Raw genomic sequence first — 20,337 nt, forward strand, 5'->3', positions numbered from 1 at the left:
AAAAGTTTCATAAATTGGCTAAAGAACCCGAAGACTTTGGAATTTCAACAGCAATGCTGAGAGGTAGAAAACATTGGTACAATGCCTTCAAAACTGTGGTAAAAATATTTCCTATTTAGAATTATATCTCAGAAAAATGACCAATTAAGTGTGGGGGAAATATAAAGATATATCAGAACTACATGGTCTCAAAAAACTGTATTACTCATGCATTCTCTATCAGGAAATGATGAAATCATGTACTCCATCAACACAAGAAAATAAAGAACAAGGAAACTGTCCAGAAAGCAGGCAACTCAACGAGAGAGGCGAAAGGGATTAAAAGGGAAATTGAGAAGAGAAAAACCAAAACATTGGGTCTTCAGCAGATCTATCAAACAAACAATCCAACATAGAAGAGGAAGATAAAGAACTCCAAGAAAGAAAAAACAAAGACACTAAACAGTACATGAAATGTTTACTTGGCAGAGGGTACAGGGATAAGTTGGAGAGACATAGAATACTATACATGTTGAGTAAGAAAACTAACTTCAGTTTTCAAAGCAGGAACTCAGATAACATCTAAAAAGAAAAAAAATCAAGAAACTACAGTGTCAGTTATTAACAGTACAAAATAACAGAACAACTAAAACAGGTAGTAAGTGGTTGCCTCTGTAAAAAAGGTACAGAAATGGGCAGTCCCAGGGCAGGACAGCATGTTTTTTTATTATAAATCTTGAGTCTTTATATCATTAATCTTGAATAAGTCTTGACTTCTTATACATATATAAGTATTACTTTGAACAATATATAATAATCAAATATAACAAAGAATGAAACACATGCCAGTTATATCTTGATGTTATATCTTACAAGCTCAAAGTTGTAACTAAAACCCCATATAATTGAAAAAAAACACATGATGCAAGTCAGTGTATTTTTTAAATAGTAAAGAGTGTTCTGCTCTTCCTTAGAACGTAGAAATGTAACAGTGACTCAGACAATGTAAGAAATCATAACTTTTCTCAAACCCATCAAAGATCTGAGATTGTAAAGCAAACAAATGACATGAATTCTAGAGAGTGACAAAGCCCTCTGAGGCGAGGTTCGGCTCACCAAATATTTCAACATTGGCAAAGAAGAAAGAGATGAATATCAAAAATATTGGTAAGAAGAAAGCAGATGAAATGTTAATGAATTCTAAAAGACTGTGAGGGTCAGCATAGCAGTTTAGAAAAATTAGGAGGAACTCCAGAGAGTTCTTTTCTATGGGCTTCCTTTGGGAAGTCAGGACAACTGGAGATACAGCAGAGAACCAAAGAGCCCCACTCAGTGGTACAGGTGTGAAGCAGAGAGAACAGCATAGAAATTTGCACACTCCTCTGGAGAAGGAAATGGCAACCCATTCCAGTACTCTTGCTTGGAAAACCCCATGGATGGAGAAGTGTTGTAGGCTACAGTCCATGGGGTTGTAAAGAGTCAGATACGACTGAGTGACTTCACTCACTAGACTCTTCTTTTACACAAAGCAAACAGCACAGGCTACAAGAGAAAACGGATAAACAAATCCTGTCTGCCTCTGAGATAAGGCAAGAAATTTTGTTGCTCCAAAAGCTCAGGCAAAGACTCACTGTTTCTGCAAAAAGATTAGAAGCAAGTTACTTGCTCCCAGGAAAAAAAAAGAAGTGGGTGAAAACCTTGAGAGTGAATCCCTGCACCAATATAAAGCAGATTTCTGAAAATGCTGGGGAAGGGGCTGGAAAACTACTGCAGCTAAGACAACCTATAGTTCAAAAGTAAAGTTTGGTTATCATGGAGAAGGAGGTAGAAACATTAGGAAAAAACCCACTTCTGAGACTCAGGCACACAGAGTTTGAAGAATGAAGCTGTACAAGAAAATCAAGAACTATGCTTCTATACCCAACATAATACTACAACCAAATAATAAGCAACAGCAATTGACTACGAAGCATAGAGATATCCCTCACCTCATGGCATAGCAAAGAGAGGACTGATGAAACCAGAGGATGGTGCAGAAAAATTGAGGAAAATCTTCCCAAAACCTCACCCCACACAAAACAAAGACAGTGGCAAACCAAAGCTAAAGGAATCTGAAGTTAATAGTGACTGTGGAAACAAAACACCCAAAATGAGCTTAACTACCAACTAGATTGATGCCACCCTCCATGTTAACAGTCTGACAGAAAAAGAGACATGCCTATTTCTTAACATAAGTACTACTTAACTCTGCCTTTACTGTTTCTCAATACACAATGTCCACTGTTCATTCAAACATTATAAGACACCCAAAATTGCAAAAATAAATATATCAAATGATAAAGACGTCAATAAAAGGGAGGCTCAAGGATGGTGGTCGGGGGGGAGATATACATATACTTATAGCTGATTCATGTTGTCATATAGCAGAAACAAATACAACATTGTAAAGCAATTACCCTCTGATTAAAAATAAATAAATGAAAATTAAAAATAAGAAAACAAGTCAATAAAACAGAGCCCAGAGATGACCCAAGTGCTAGAGCAACTCTAAGAAATAAATTTTATATTATCTATGATTAACAGGATAAAAGATCTAATGAAAAAGGCAGACAACATGCATGAATATTTGGAAAATTTCATTAGAAAAACAGAAACCTTATAAGATAAGCATATGGATATCCTAGGGGGAAAATACAACAGATTAAAATTAATATGATAACATTATTAACAGATGGACACACCTGAAGAAATGTCAGTAATATTACAGATAAATTAATAGAAATTACTCAAACTGAGACACACAAAAAAACAGAGTGAAAAATAAAAAGGAACAGAAAATCCTGGATCCATAAGACAATACTAATGGTCTAACATATATATAACTGTAAACTCCCAAGGAGAGAGAAAACAAGGAAGAAATATCTGAAAAGAAAGATAATAGCTGAGAAACTGACAAAAATTTTTTAAAAAACAACAAATCACAGATCCAATATATTCATATTCATTAAGCAGAAAAAATACAAAAAGGAGAAGAAAGGGAGGAGGAAGAGGAAGAAAATGAACGGACAGGGAGAAAAAGAAAAGGAAGGAGGAGAGGGAAGAAGAGGAGAAAGAAGGGAAAGAATCAAATTTAGATACATCACAGTTACACTGCTAAACTAATAAAAAAAAGAACATTTCTGAAGGCCTTTAGAGTGAGGAAGAAAGCATATCAAGATGAAAAAGAAGATAATTACAGCAGACTTCATATAAAAGACTACCCAAATCAGAAGACAATGGAATGAGATCTCTGAAAGTGCTGAAAGAAACAGAAAAACTCAGAATCCAGTACCCACACAAAAGTAACTTCTAAAATGAATACAAAATAAATTTCTCATCAAATAAAAGTTGACAGAAACCACTGCCAGCAGACCTGCTAATACAAGTAGTATTAAAGGAAGTTCTACAAACAGGAGTATAATACCAGAAAGAAATCTGGATCTAAACAAATGAAGAGTATTGAAAACGGTAAAAATGAGGTTAAATGTATTTTCTGTGATTCTAATTGCTTCATGGGAAATAGATGGGGAAACAGTGGAAACAGTGTCAGACTTTATCTTTTTGGGCTCCAAAATCACTGCAGATGGTGATTGCAGCCATGAAATTAAAAGACGCTTACTCCTTGGAAGAAAAGTTATGACCAACCTAGATAGCATATTCAAAAGCAGAGATATTACTTTGCCGACTAAGGTCCGTCTAGTCAAGGCTATGGTTTTTCCAGTAGTCATGTATGGATGTGAGAGTTGGACTGTGAAGAAGGCTGAGCGCTGAAGAATTGATGCTTTTGAACTGTGGTGTTGGAGAAGACTCTTGAGAGTCCCTTGGACTGCAAGGAGATCCAACCAGTCCATCCTAAAGGAGATCAGTCCTGGGATTTCTTTAGAAGGAACGATGCTAACGCTGAAACTCCAGTACTTTGGCCACCTCATGCAGAGTTGACTCATTGGAAAAGACTTTGATGCTGGGAGGGATTGGCAGGGGGAGAAGGGGACGACCGAGGATGAGATGGCTGGATGGCATCACTGACTGGATGGATGTGAATCTGAGTGAACTCCAGGAGTTGGTGATAGACAGGGAGGCCTGGTGTGCTGCGATTCATGGGGTCACAAAGAGTCAGGCACGACTGAGCAACTGAACTAATTAACTAACCACATAGAAAGAAAATTGACTATATAAAGCGAAATTAGTAACAATGAATTATGGGTTTTATACATATAAAGATAAGTAAAATGTACGACTACATGAGAGGTCAAAGAAAAAAGTGAACAAAGAATAAATAGAATAAATAGAAACAATTAGAAAAATGATAGGTTTAAATCCAACCACACCAAAAGCTACAATAAGTACAAATGGTCTGATCACTCCCAACTAAAGGTAGAGATTGTCAAAGGGTATTTTTAAAAGCAAGACTCAATTATATGTTTTCTAAAAGAAACCAATTTAAACACAAAGATACTGATAGGCTAAAAATAAAATGGTAGGAGGAAAATACCCCATGCAAACACTAATAAAAATAAAACTGAAGTGACTATATTAATATCGAAAAGAATTTAGAACAAGGAATATTACCAGGGATGGAAAGAAAATCACATAATAATAAAGTTGTAAAGTCATCAAAAAGATATAACAATCCTAAATGTATATGTATATAACAACATAGCTTCAAAGTACATAAAACTGATAAAATTGAAAGTAGTCAAATTTATAGTTGGTGACATTAGCACTTGATAAAAGAAGTAAACAAAATCAGAAGAGACATAGGACTTGAATGAAGAAACCAAAGGGAAATTAGAACACATTTTGATGAAATGAAGTAAAAACTCAGCTTCTCAAAATTTGTGGGCCAGGGCTAAACCAGTACTTAAAGAGAAATATATATCACTAAATTCTCAGATCCACAGCTTAAGCTTCTGGCTTACAAAAGTAGAAAAAGAACAGAAAATTAAACCCAAAGCAAATAAAGAAAGGATTAAAATAAAGAACAGAAATCAGTAAAACTGAAAAGAGAATAATAGGAAAAAAATCAATGAAATCATAATCTTGTTGTTTGAAAATGATAAAAACAATTACAAACCCCTAGCTAGATTCATTAGGATAAAAAAGAGGAAACAATTATCAATATCAGAAATGAGAGAGAAAATATCATTACAGATGCTATAGCCATTAAAAGAATAACAAAGGAATCCTATGAACAATTTTATACCATTAAATTTAGCTTAGAGGAGATGGACAGACCCTTGAAAGATTCAAACTGCCAAAGCTTGCTCAGCAGTAGGTAATCTGAGTAGTCTTATATCTATTTTTACATCAATTTATACTTAAAGCCTTCTTACATAAAAAATTATAAACCCTGATGGCTCCACCAGTAAATTTTACTCAACGATTAATGAAGGAAGAATACCAAACTCTCTGAGATGATGAAAGAAAAGGAGATACCTCCAAACTTACTATATGAGTCTAGCACTACCCTGATAATGATACTAAAACCAGTATTTCTACTTCAGATGATGAAAACTTTCTGGAAGTGGACAGTGGAGATAGTTGTAGAACACTGTAAACGTACTTAATGCCACTGAATTATACACCTAAAAATGGTTAAAATGGTAATTTTTTGCTGTGTATGTATATACAGGTATTTCACACTTTTCAAAAGTTTATGTCACTTTGCTTTTATGAAAGACATGCACTAGTACCTGTTTTTGCTAACTAAAAGAAATCCAAAGAGGATTTTCACTTTTATGGAAAACCAAAAAATACCATTCGGTATTTTACTTCACAGCTAGCCATTGCTGAGGCAGCACCCACCAAGAGCAGTGAAAGTGGCAACTATACTCAGTATCTCAGCATCCAGTCACCACAGCTTTGAACCGTGTGTGAGGACCTGTGTTCTGTCTGGATTTATTTTGTGCATTCATTAGCAAGATGAGTCCTAAGGTAATTGCTTCTGTATTTCAGGCCATTTTGGCTTACAAAAGGTTTCACAGGCATTGCTTTACTTTCAGATAGTGGGGGAAACCTGTATCACATAAATTTTAAAAATCCATCATTAAAAAAAAAATTCACCAATCCACAAACTAAACAGAAAAAATCATGTCAGCATCAACAGATGCGGAGAAAACATTTGGCAAAATTCAACATTCACTGATAATTATGGGGGGGGGACTTCTCAACAAAGCAGGAACACTAGGAACTATTAACCTGATGTAGAGCTGTATAAAAAACCTACAAGCATCATGTTATATAATAGCAAAAGTCTGAACAATTTCCTTGTTAAGATCGGGAACAAAGTCAAGATACCTGTTTTTCTGTTTCAACAATCAACCTTCCACTCAACACTGAATGGGATGTTTCACTCAAGGCAATAAAGCAGGACAAATAAAACCATACAGATTAGCAAGAAAAAAATAAACTGTCTTTATTAAGAGATAACACAATCATCAATGCAGAAAACAGATAAGTTAGTTCAGCAAGGTCAGAGGATGCAAAGTCAATATATAAAGACAATTGTATTTCTATATGCTAGAAAAGAAGAATTAGAAACTGAAATTAAAAACCAATGCCATTACCAACAGCACCCACAAACATGAAACATTTAGGGATAAACATAAAAAATATGAAGATATTTCCATAAAAAAGTACAAACACTGCTGGGATATATTTTGAAAAACCTAAATAAACAGAGCAAGATCTTGTTCAAAGGTTGGAAGACTCAATATTTTGAAGATATATTAATAAATGCAAACATGATCTATGTAATATTCAACACAATCCCAAAGAAAAATTCCAAATGGATTTTTTTTGGTAGAAATTGATTTAAAAATTTATTATGAAAATATAAAGATTAGCCAAAATAATTTTTTAAAAGTAGAACAAAGATAAAGTTCTTTATCTGATCTCAAACCTTATCCCAAAAAGGCACACTCTATATATAGTTGTACAGCTGAAGAATAGATAGACATACAGATTAACAAACAGAAAATCTAGAAACAGATCCACACATAAGTGGTCAACTCATTTTCAATAAAGGTCTAACGAACTCAATGGAAAAAGCATTAATCTTTTAAACAAATGGTGTTTGAACAACTGGACAACATATGTAAAAAAGGAGAAGAGAAGACAGAAAGCGAGAAACAGAAATCCTTTATCTGAGAAGGCACTGGCATCCAAAATATATAAAGAATTTTTAGAACTCAATAATAAAGTAAACCATCCAATTTTTTAAAAGACAAAAATTCTGAACAGATACTTCAAAGAAGAGATACAAGTAGTAAATAAATATATGATGAACTAGTCAGCATTATTAACTAGGGAAAATGGAAATGAAATCCAATAAAACAACATTAAACACCTAATACCATCATCAAAGCTATAAAAACCAACAATACCAAGAGCTAGAGCAGATGTGGAGTAAGCAGAAATCTCAAACATTGCTTGTGGAAATGAAAATGGTACAACCTCTCTGGAAAACATCTTTAGTTTCTAAACAAGTGGCCTGTGCACTATTATATGAATATGTACCTAACAGGCTATATTAGAGAATATATACAATCAAGATTTGTACATGAATGTTTACAACCACTATATTTACAATAGCCTCAAACTGAAAACCTAAATGTTGGTAAAGATTAAAACAGTAACAAACAGAAAAGATACATGATAACAAATGATAAACAAATGATAAATACAACAACATAGATGAATCTCAGCAATAAGGGTTGACACAAACGGCTACACAATGTACCATTCAATTTATTCAACATTCTGGAAAAGGCAAAACTATAGGGACAGAAATCAGATCAGTGTTTGTCAGGAGCTGAGGAAAAGGAAAGACATTCACTATAAAATGGCATTAAGAAACTGGGGTAACAGTAATGTCATAAATCTTAATTGTGATGTGGTCATATACACACACGTCAAAATTCATTAAGCTGCAATTCACTAAATCTTAATGTTTTTAAAGTGGAGATATATTAGTGCATACATACAGAATATCTTTGTGAGGACATTTATCTTTTTTTTTTTAAATCCTTATACAAGATTCACTATATTCAGACACTATTCTAAATGATGTACAAACATTAACTAAACATGGGAGACACCTTTAGGAAGAAACCAAGTCTGAGGGTCTCAGGGTAAAGTGAGGCTAATTTTTTCTTCACTGTTCAGTCTTTTGCACTTCTAAATTCTTCCACGGACAGAGGAGCATGGCAGGCTATAGTCTATGAGATCGCAAGAGTCAGAAACAACTTAGCAACTAAACCACCACTACCATCACCACTCAATTATGTATATATCTTGATTATTTTTTTAAAAAGCCAACTTTTTTAAAGCTACTTTTAAAGATTTTTTTTTATAATTGCTTTTGTCACATTCTCAAAAGATCTTATTGACAAATCAAGGTATTAACTAACTCCTCTTACTTGATCTTTATAGCATACAACTACCGGGTTTTTTATTTTTGGCCATGCTATGTAGCTTGTGGGAATCTTAGTTCCCTGACCAAGGAATGAACCCGGGGCCAGGCCAGTGAAAGCACCAAGTCCTAAACACTGGACAACGAAGTACCAGGCACCTCCTCCTTAAAGCCTCTTGCTCCTCTCTTTTTCACAGGTATTCATCCTTTCTGTATCCTCCATGCATTTTATCTGCTACTGAAATCTTAACACATACACTTAAGAAGCAGGGCTGATGTCTTTTCCATCTCCTCTCTACACCACTGCCCTAGTTGAGACCCTCAGAATCTTTCACCTGAACAATTCTGCTAGCACTGGCCTCCCTGCCTTCAGTCCTGTCCTGCCCGTATCCATTCACAACACTACTTACAGGACCGGCCTATGTAGAAAGCAAACCAGATCATGTCACTTTCAAGCTCAAATCTCAAATTAATAATTCAAAAGCATGTTACTTTCCAGACTCATCTTCACATATCTAGTATTTTAATTATACTGTTACGTGATGTAAGCTCCTCACCCCTAACACTTACTGGTCAGTTTCGTGAGTGCAGGGACCAAATTCCAGTCATCTTATCTTCAGTTTTAAGTGTCTGGCATTTAGTGGGTGTGATGATTAATTTTATGTGTCAACTTGTCTGGGCTAGGTACTCAGACATTTGGTCAAACGTTATTCTGGGTGTTTCTGTGAGGGTGTTTTTGGAAGAGATTTACATTTAAATCACTGAACTCTAAAAGAGTAAAAAAAAATGACTCTTTAGAATGTGGGTGGGCGTTGTCAGTTGAAGCCCTGCCTAGGCAAAGGCTGACCTTCCCTGGAACGAGAGGCAGCTTGCCAGTCAATGGCCTCCAGACTCTGCAGCTCCTTCCTGAGTCTCCAGCCTGCTGGCATCCCAAGCAAATTCTGGAGTAGCCAAGCATCCAAAACTTTATGGGTCGATTCCTTAAAATAAGTCTGTGTGATACACACACACACACACACGCACACACGCGCACGCGCGCGCACACTCCCTGTGGGACTCTATTCCTCTGGAGAACCCTAACTAATAACACAGTGGGTATGCAAAAATATGTTTTTCTAATTAATGAAATTAATGCCAGTGTTTTGTTCTGTTTTATTTTCATTTAACTTATAAATAAAGGTCTACGAGGAGATTTATTCTGACATATTTTTATAAATCACTTACCAGTTTTAAGTCAATATAAATGTGTTAAGTTAAAACAACATATACACAATGTAAGAACTACAGAAACTTGAACACGTGTTAGGTTTCATGTTACAAATATTTTTAAAAGAAAAAAACACATTCACTAGCCAGGTTATAAAAACAGAACTGAAATCTCCAGTGATATCACACAGATAAATAATTTTTAATCACTCAAAATAACTGCCTAGATATTTACAGCACCTTAAAAAGTGTATCTAAGTATTTTTTAATAGATAATTTCATTTTTACTCCAAACTTCACAAAGGTATTCTTACAGAAACTGAAAATATCCCTGAAATAGAATCTGTATGTGAGAAAATGGCATGGAAAAAAACGTATTATGACAGAAATAATTATTAAGCTTGTTTTGGGAATGTTCATACAAATGAAATGTTTAATAAAAATAATTTCTACATGTGTATAGATAAAATGATAATTGAATACAAAGTGAAATGAAGTCAGTTCCTGCCAAGTTAACTGCCAAGTCCTGAACTCAGGGTTCTCAGCTTCTCTTGCAATACAGGCAGGTGTTAATGATGTCATTACCTGCTGCAGAAGAAATAGGGGACCATGAACACAAGTCTTGGCAGAAAATAAACACCCTAGAGTTTACCTTTAATTTAAAGTAAACAGAAAAATCAGTTTATAGAGTGTCTGTCCTATATAGCTCCTGCCCTAAAGGGATAACTCAGGATCTTTATTTTCAGGGTTTTCAGCTGTATTCCAGAAATAAAGGCTAACAACCTCCATTCTTAAAAAGCACAAATTAAAAAACTGGGTATATAAGGCAAAAATCATTAGTCAGTAAGGTAAAACTTACTACACTGCTATTAATATCATATAAAATATATACAATTATACAGCAAATTTTTAGTATTTTCTAATGGTAAGATTATAATATTTTATTGTGACCCCTAAACAGTGGTTATTTTGCACCAGGAGAATCTGTATCTTTAAAGATATGAAGATAAGAGTACCAACTTGGAAAAGTTAAAACTTGACATCTACTTTACACTAGTTAAGACAGTACTAAGAGTCAAGGAGCACTGGAACAGAACTTGCTCATTATTTTTATATTCTGACAGGACAGAACTTATCCATGTAATTTAACTCTCACCTTGTCAAGTTGATCTTGAAGACTAGTGGATGCTTTATAACCAAGTTGTAACAGCATAGCTTCCGCAGCATTTTTTTTGGCTATCTTTTTATTAGGTCCTGTTCCAGTAGCAACTTCATTCCCTACCTTGACCTGGTAAGAATAAAATAAGAAATGTAATGACAGCTGCTTTGGTAACAAATATTAACATCACAAAGCAATGTGTTCTGCTCTCTAGCATTCAAAAATATAAAGTTTAGTCCATAATAAAATAGCAATTAAGATCCCTTTTATATTATATATATATATAAATGCATACACAGAGAAAAGTATGGAAATCAAGTCCTCAAAATGTCAATGGGAGTTATATCAGGATGACAGAATCTTCAGTTCAGTTGCTCAGTCATATCCAACTCTTTGCAACCCTATGAACTGCAGCATGCCAGGCTTACCTCTCCATCACCAACTCCCAAAGCTTGCTCAAACTCCTGTCCATCGAGTTGGTGATGCTATCCAACCAACAGTCTTAGAACATTTTTATTTCCTTACATATTTCTATATTCTTTGATTTTTAAACAATAAACTTATTTATGTAAGCAGAAAAATAAATTCACATTGTAGAGAGTTGATTATGACTACATTTAGTATTCTTCACTTAAATTAATAAACTAAAAAGGCTAAAATTCACATTGCTGCCATTTAAAATAATGTTAAAATGCGCAGAAAACCTGAATACCCAGTTCTCCAAAGAGGATATGGAGATGATCAACAGGCACATGAAAAGATGTTCAGCACTGCTAATCATGAGGGAAATGCAAATTAAAAAAACACTGAGATATTACCTCAAACCTGTCAGAATGGCTATCATCAAAAATATCCCAAATAACTAATGCCAGCAAGGATGGGGACAAAAGAGAACCCTTGTACACTGCTGGTGAGAATGCAAATTGGTGCGGCCACTATGGAACACAATGTGGCAGTTTCTCCAAACAACTAAAAGAGAATGGGGGGAGGGATAAATTGGGAGAATGGAATAGAGATACATATACTACTATACACAAAATAGGTAACTGATGAGGACCTATTATATAACACAGGGAACGTGACTCAATACTCGTAATGACCCATACAGGAAAAGAACCTTAAAAAGAGTAAATATATGCATATGTATGCTTCCCAGGTGGCTCAGTGGTGGAGAATCTGCCTGCAATGTAGCAAACGCAGGTTTAATCCCTGTGTCAGGAAGATCCCCTGGAGAAGGAAATGGCAAACCACTCCAGTATTCTTGTCTGGAGAATCCCATGGACAGAGGAGCCTGCTGGCTACAGATCATGGGGTCACAAGAGAGTCAGACATAACCTAGCAACTAAACAACAACATGTATATGTATAACTGATTCACTTTGCTGTACACTTAAAACTAATACAATACTATAAAACAACTATACTCCAGTAAAAATCATTAAAAAAAAGAAACTACCATTATGTCCCAGCAATTCCACTCCTGGGTAGGTATCTTAAAAAAAACCAAAAACACTAATTCAAGAAGATACACATACCTCAATGTTCATAGCAGCATTGTTTACAACTGCCAAGATAAGACGCAACCTCAGCGTCCATCAACAGATGAATGGATAAAGAAGATGTAATTACATACACAGCGGAATACTACACAGTCATAAAAAGAATGAAATTTTGCCATCTGAAACAACATGGATGAACTTGAAGGATATTACGCTAAGTGAAGTAAGTCAGAGAAATACAAATACTGCATGATGTCACTTATACGTGGAATCTAAAAATACAACAAACTAGTAAATATTTTTAAAAAAAGAAAGACTTACAGATATAGAAAACAAACTAGTAGTTACCAGGGGGGAGAGGGAAGCAGGGAGGGGCACTATAGAGGCAGGGGATTAAGAGGTCCAAACTAGTATATATAAAATAAGCTATAAGGATATACTACACAGCAAAGACCATATAGCCAATACTTTATAGTGACTATAAATGGAGTGTAACCTTTAAAAATTATAGATTATTATACTGTACTCTTGTAACATATACTATTGTACATCAACTATATATCAATAAAAAAATCTTTAATCCAAAAAAATGAATTTAAAAAATTATATACTTTACAAAGGATTACATTAAATAGTTTCTGAAGAGAACATATAAAGATTAATACAATACTGTGGTTAAAAAAAAAGACTTCTGAGTCAGATTTGGGTATGAAATTCAACTCCATTATTTCCCATGAACTGATTCAAATTATTTAATATCTCTAAGCCCCAGTTTTTTCATTACTAAAAGAGGGGTAATACAATGACCTAACAGTGTTACTCTGAAAATTAAACAAGAAAATCTATGTAAACTATAGTGTATATTATAGTGTAATTGCTCAATAAATGGTAGCTTTTTAACATTAGAACTATCCCACAGTTCTCTTTTGTGAGCAAGACACACATGAATGTACCTCTACACATTTAAATATACATCAGCCGTCTTACATCCACATGTACATTTCCTGAGCTGGGTAATTATTTTTCAGTCATGTATATGCTGAGATAATACAAATATAAAAATCAAATCAAAAAACAAAAAAGGAAAAAAATTACATGAAGAAACAGAAAATACACAGTAAAAGTGGGATCTATTTTTACAGATTGTTCTCAGTAAGTGATAGAAGGAGCAGACAAGAAGATAATCACAATTTTGGAAATTAAACAATATAATCTAAATAATCTATGGCCAAAGATGACATCTCACTGGAAACATTTTAAATAAGTAATAATGGAAATACAGTATGTCAAAACTTGAAAGATGCACCTAAAGAGGGTTTAGAAAAAACATATAAGCCATAAAAGCGTAAAGAAAGGCAGAAGAGTAATGAGCTAACCATTCATCTCAAGCAGTTACTAACAGCAAAATAAATCCAAAGAAACAGAACATTAAAAACAAGAGCAAAAATTTAGGAAATATAAAACAAAGTACAACAGAGAAGTTCAAAAAGACAAAAGCTGGTTCCCTAAAAAAACTAATACAGTGATAAACCAAAGGTAAGACTGATCAAGAAAAAATAAGACACAATTAAGAATGAAGATGGGAGATTATGAACCTTCTGTAGCATTACAAAATAATAAGGGATACTGAATAATTCAGCTAACATTTTTTAATATTTGAATAAAATGGAAAAATTTCTAGGCAATACAAATTTCCAAAACTAACACAGAATAAACACCGACCTATATAAATCTATAACTACAAAAGAAGTTAAAACCACAATTAAAAACTTTTTCACAATGAAAACTTCTGAGAGTTTTTCTAGCAAGTTCTACCTGATATTTAAGGAAGAATAACCATTCAGGTATGACCTAAATCAAATCCCTTATGATTATACCCTGGAAGTGAGAAATAGATTTAAGGGCCTAGATCTGATAGATAGAGTGCCTGATGAACTATGGAATGAGGTTCGTGACATTGTACAGGAGACAGGAATCAAGACCATCCCCATGGAAAAGAAATGCAAAAAAAGCAAAATGGCTGTCTGGGGAGGCCTTACAAATAGCTGTGAAGAGAGGAGAAAAGCAAAGGAGAAAAGGAAAGATATAAGCATCTGAATGCAGAGTTCCAAAGAATACCAAGAAGAGATAAGAAAGCCTTCCTCAGCGATCAGTGCAAAGAAATAGAGGAAAACAGCAGAATGGGAGAGACTAGAGATCTCTTCAAGAAAATCAGAGATACCAAGGGAACATTTCATGCAAAGATGGGCTTGATAAAGGACAGAAATGGTATGGACCTCATTTCATGCAAAGATGGGCTTGATAAAGGACAGAAATGGTATGGACCTAACAGAAGCAGAAGATATTAAGAAGAGGTGGCAAGAATACACAGAAGAACTGTACAAAAAAGATCTTCATGACCCAGATAATCATGATGATGTGATCACTAATCTAGAGCCAGACATCTTGGAATGTGAAGTCAAGTGGGCCTTAGAAAGCATCACTACGAACAAAGCTAGTGGAGGTGATGGAATTCCAGTTGAGCTATTTCAAATCCTCAAAGATGATGCTGTGAAAGTGCTGCACTCAATATGCCAGCAAATTTGGAAAACTCAGCAGTGGCCACAGGGCTGGAAAACATCAGTTTTCATTCCAATCCCAAAGAAAGGCAATGCAAAAGAACGCTCAAACTACTGCACAATTGTACTCATCTCACATGCTAGTAACGTAATGCTCAAAATTCTCCAAGCCAGGCTTCAGCAATACGTGAACCGTGAACTCCCTGATGTTCAGGCTGGTTTTAGAAAAGGCAGAGGAACCAGAGATCAAATTGCCAACATCTGCTGGATCATGGAAAAAGCAAGAGAGTTCCAGAAAAACATCTATTTCTGCTTTATTGACTATGCCAAAGCCTTTGACTGTGTGGATCACAATGAACTGTGGAAAATTCTGAAAGAGATGGGAATACCAGCCCACCTAACCTGATTCTTAAGAAATCTGTATGCAGGTCAGGAAGCAACAGTTAGAACTGGACATGGAACAACAGACTGGTTCCAAATCGGAAAAGGAGTACGTCAAAGCTGTATATTGTCACCCTGCGTATTTAACTTCTATGCAGAGTACATCATGAAAAACGCTGGACTGGAAGAAGCACAAGCTGGAATCAAGATTGCTGGGAGAAATATCAATAACCTCAGATATGCCGATGACACCACCCTTATGGCAGAAAGTGAAGAGGAGCTAAAAAGCCTCCTGATGAAAGTGAAAGAGGAGAGTGAAAAAGTTGGCTTAAAGCTCAACATTCATACCTGCTGGCCATTCTTATGTCTTCTTTTAGAAAACATCCAAGCAAATTCTTCTGCCTTTTCCAGAATGTCATATAAATGAAATCAGTACATAACTTTGTCTGAATTTTCTTTTACTTAATGCTTTTGAGGTTTACTCACATTATTGTACGTATACGGTTTGTTTCTTTTTCTTGTTGGGCAGTATTACATTACATGTACTACAGTTGGTTAATCCATTTATTCATTGAAGAACATCTGGATTGCTTCCAGCTTTTGGCATTTGTGGATATAAACTTTTGTGTATAGATTTTTGTGTGAAGATAAGTGTAATGGGCCAAACAAGAGCCCCCAAGAAGACATGACAATGTCTTGATCCCTGAAAACGGTGAATGCTACCTTATCTGAAAAAGGATCTTTGCCGATGTAATTAAATTAGGATTTTAAAATGTGCTCATCCTGGATTATCCAGGTGGGTCTTAAATCCAAGGATGTTCTTATAAAAGATACACAAAGAAGAAGAGAAAGTGAAATGAAGATACGGGTAGAGAGTCATAAGTCAAGGAAGCCAAGTCAGCCAACAGCTCTTGGAGGCTAGAAGAGACATGGAATAGATTCTCCCCCAGGGTCTCTGGAGGGAGTACAGCCTTCTGTCACCTAGATTTTGAAATGAGAGAATAAATTTCTGTCATTTGAAAAAAAAAAAAAAGCTCAACATTCAGAAAACGAATATCATGGCATCCGGTCCCATCACTTCATGGGAAATAGATGGGCAAACAGTGGAAACAGTGTCAGACTTTATTTTGGGGGGCTCCAAAATCACTGCAGATGGTGATTGCAGTCATGAAATTAAAAGACGCTTACTCCTTGGAAGAAAAGTTATGACCAACCTAGATAGTATATTCAAAAGCAGAGACATTACTTTGCCGACTAAGGTCCGTCTAGTCAAGGCTTTGGTTTTTCCTGTGGTCATGTGTGGATGTGAGAGTTGGACTGTGAAGAAGGCTGAGCGCCAAAGAATTGATGCTTTTGAACTGTGGTGTTGGAGAAGACTCTTGAGAGTCCCTTGGACTGCAAGGAGATCCAACCAGTCCATTCTGAAGGAGATCAACCCTGGGATTTCTTTGGAAGGAATGATGCTAAAGCTGAAACTCCAGTACTCTGGCAACCTCACGTGAAGAGTTGACTCATTGGAAAAAACTCTGATGCTGGGAGGGATTGGGGGCAGGAGGAGAAGGGGTCGACCGAGGATGAGATGGCTGGAAGGCATCACGGACTCGATGGACGTGAGTCTGAGTGAACTCCGGGAGATGGTGATCAACAGGGAGGCCTGGCGTGCTGTGATTCATGGGGTCACAAAGAGTCGGACACAACTGAGCGACTGAACTGAACTGAACTGAACTGAATGCTACTCTTACAAAAATGCATCCAAGAATAAAAAAAAAAAAAAAAAGAGGAATCCATCCCTAATTATCCAGTGAAGCATCACTTTGGTTTCAAACTCCAACAAGAAAAGTATAACAAAAAAATTTAAAGACCAGTTTCATTCATGAATATAAATGTTAGTTTAAACCATGTAATAGTACACTGAACAAAGCAATGTGAAAAAAAATATAATGACTAAGTTATTTCAATAATGTAAGGTACGTCTAATATTCGGAATTCAATCAATCAATGTTATCTGCTATATTAATCAGTTAAGCAGACAAATCATATGATCACCCACATAAATTGAACAAAAGCATTTGCAAAAACTCAATGTTCATTCATATTGAGTGAGTGAAGTTGCTCAGTTGTGTCCTACTCTTTGCGACCCTGTGGACTGTAACCTACCAGGCTCCTCCATCCATGGAATTCTCCAGGCAAGAATACTGGAGTGGGTTGCCATTTCCTTCTCCAGAGGATCTTCCCCACCCAGGGATCGAACCCAGGTTCTCCCGCATTGCAGGCATACGCTTTAACCTCTGAGCCACCAGGGAAGCCCTCATTCATATTACTCAGCCACAAAAAAGGAACGCATTTGAGTCAGTCCTAATGAGGTGGATGAATCTAGAGCCTATTATACAGAGTGAAGTAAATCAGAAAGAGAAAAACAAATTAACACATATATATAGGATCTAGAAAGACGGTACTGATGAACCTATTTGCAGAGCAGCAGTGGAGACACAGACAGAGAGAAGAGACTTAAGGACACGGCTGGGTGGGGGAAGGAAGGAGAGGGTAGGACGTATGGAAAGAGCAATATGGAAACATACATTACCATATGTAAAATAGAGAGTCAATGGGAATTTGCTGTATGACTCAGGGAACTCAGACTGGGGCTCTTTGACAACCTAGAGGGATGGAATGGGTAGGGAGGTGGCAGGGGTGTTCAAGTGGGAGGGCACATAGATAAACCTATGGTTGATTCATGTTGATGTTTGGTAGAAACCAACATACTACTGTAAAGCAATTATTCTTCAATTAAAAATAAATGAATTAAAAAAAAAATTTTTAAGGGTCTCTTAACAGCTATCAGAAATTTTATAGTTCAAATCTGTGCAATGTTTTTGAAACATTTCATTTTGCTTTTTCTGCTGAAACCACATTATAACAAATCAACAGTGGTCTTATGGACCCCACTTAGAAGCACTGATCTAGTGCCTGGAGTTGGGTGAACGCGCACCACCTTCCGAATCTGTTGGCCTGCTCCTGACCCGAACAGCAGGCCCTACATACAGTCTTCAAGTCCTTGGCTAGAGCCAGCCTCTGCTACCTGTTGTTTTTTCCAGTGCTTGGTTTGTTCCCTGGCTTCACAAGACCCTGTGCTGTTGCTGGAAAACTTGAAGCTGGAAAGATCCCAGAAGCTTCTGCTACTGCTACTGCTCTGAGGGTCAAAAGACTTGCCAAAGTAAATGGCAGTGAAAGATAATAGAGAAGCAAAAAAATGTTTCAACTGTTTTCACAAGCTATCTACCTCTTCTCATTCTCATTCAAATCTTTGGCTCCTTCATCCTTAAATCTCAGTTACTGCCCAAGCCTGAGGCCCTGTGCCTCTGGGTTCCTGTTCTTGGGACAGAGGGTTCCCATCACCACATTCATTTTCGGTCTGAGTCTGCTGGCTTTCCGTCTGACCTGCTCTGACACCTGAAGACTTACTTCCAGAAGTGCTCCAGATTCGTTTTTCCTATTCACCCACCCCTTGCCTAACCCGAGCTTTTACAGTTCCATGGTTCAAGAGCTTGTGAGTAGCTGGTTACCCCAGAGTTATTTGTTAGGACTGAAAAAGACCACTGTTCTAAAGGACTTTGGTTCCCTGCCAGCACTTACAATGAGCACTCAAAAAAAAAAAAAAAAAAATTTCACTGCATTATAAAAGTCAGTAAGCATGTAAATGGGCTTCCATGGTGGCTGAGTGGTATAAAGAATCCACCTGCCAAAGAAGGAGCCACAGCTTCAATCCCTGGTTCAGGAAGATCCCCTGGGGAAGGAAATGGCAACCCACTCCAGTATTCTTGCCTAGGAAATCCCATGGAGAGAGGAGTCTGGTGGGCTATAGTCCATGAGGTTGCAGAAGAGTCAGACATAATTTAGTGACTAAATAACAATAAAGCATGTAAGTAAACCTCGAAAAGTCATCTTCCTAGAAAGCTTCCAAGATTTACGACTACTGTAAGATTTTTACATTAAAATGTAAATTTTTCTGCAAAGAAGCTCAATTATTTCACTATACAATGAATTTATGATGACTAGATTTTTGTCTTTAAACAAATCAATTAAATCCTCTGGACTTCACTGGCTGTCCAGGGGTTAAGACTCTGCACTGCCACACTGGGGGGCACGGCTTTGATCTCTGGTCAGGGAACTAAGATCCCACATGCCATACAGTGCAGTCTCCTCCCTGACAAAAATTCAAGATACTAATTTTTTAAATAATAATAATAATTAATTCATTAATGAAGTCTTCAAAAAACTAACAAGAAGTCTGGTAAATAGCATTTACCAAAAAATTAATGAAATTTCCTTAATATACATTTTTTAAAACTTGCAATCTTTAAAAAAAAAAAAACCTGAGATCTTAATCAAGATAGGTAGAAAAATTAACATATGATATAAATAATAAAATGTGCTGATACACAATTAATTTAGTTATCATTATTTTCTCTTTGAAAAATTAAGATACCCCTTTCCAAAAAAAGAAAAAATTTGCTCTGGACCTAAATGTCCAAATAGCGTCACTGGAAATTTTCCTTTACCTAGTAATCAATACAAGTAACAACATCCATGTTATAACACACATTTATTTGTGGGGTTTTTCTGGTGATAGACAAATATGAGCATATTATCTTTAGATCATTTACTTCCACATTCAATAATAATGATTCCATTATAACAAATGATAACATTGTTCAAGCAGTTTATACAAATCCCTTTACTTTGATGAAGTTACAGCAACACTGTAATGAATCCACTGGGGCTTTCAGAAGAAGGAAAAAACAATATGAATTCAGTGTGAAACCATTTAAAAGCACAGCCAAATGTTCCTGTTTGACTAGAATGTTTATGAATACTCATAAAATGGAAGCGGGCCTAAGATATTCTAAATTCCTCTTTCAAAAGGGGTATTCGGTATATTCCACAGGAAAGGAATTGTTTAATAAAGTCAAAGCCAGTTTTTATTTGTAACACAGGTCTAAAATGTGTGTGTGGGGGGGGGCGGATCTTTTTTCCCTCAAGTTTTGGAGTTCAAAAAATACTTTCTAGAATTCCTCAAAGTTAAGAATGTAAAAAGAAAAATGGT

At 35.8% G+C, this 20,337-nt stretch overlaps 1 protein-coding gene across 17 annotated transcripts in view; it reads right to left on the reverse strand.

Moving 5' to 3' along the window:
* The window catches only part of STAU2 (staufen double-stranded RNA binding protein 2), a 320,999-nt gene that overhangs the window by 178,193 nt on the left and 122,469 nt on the right, over positions 1 to 20,337 (reverse strand). For all 17 annotated transcript variants that reach the window (XM_040262036.1, XM_040262033.1, XM_040262035.1 and 14 more), the window contains one exon: positions 10,794 to 10,925. In XM_040262036.1, coding sequence (XP_040117970.1) covers positions 10,794 to 10,925 — 132 coding nt within the window. The remainder of the gene's footprint in view (positions 1 to 10,793; positions 10,926 to 20,337) is intronic.

Source organism: Oryx dammah, unplaced genomic scaffold, assembly GCF_014754425.2.
Source record: "Oryx dammah isolate SB20612 unplaced genomic scaffold, SCBI_Odam_1.1 HiC_scaffold_19, whole genome shotgun sequence".
Lineage (NCBI taxonomy): Eukaryota > Metazoa > Chordata > Mammalia > Artiodactyla > Bovidae > Oryx > Oryx dammah.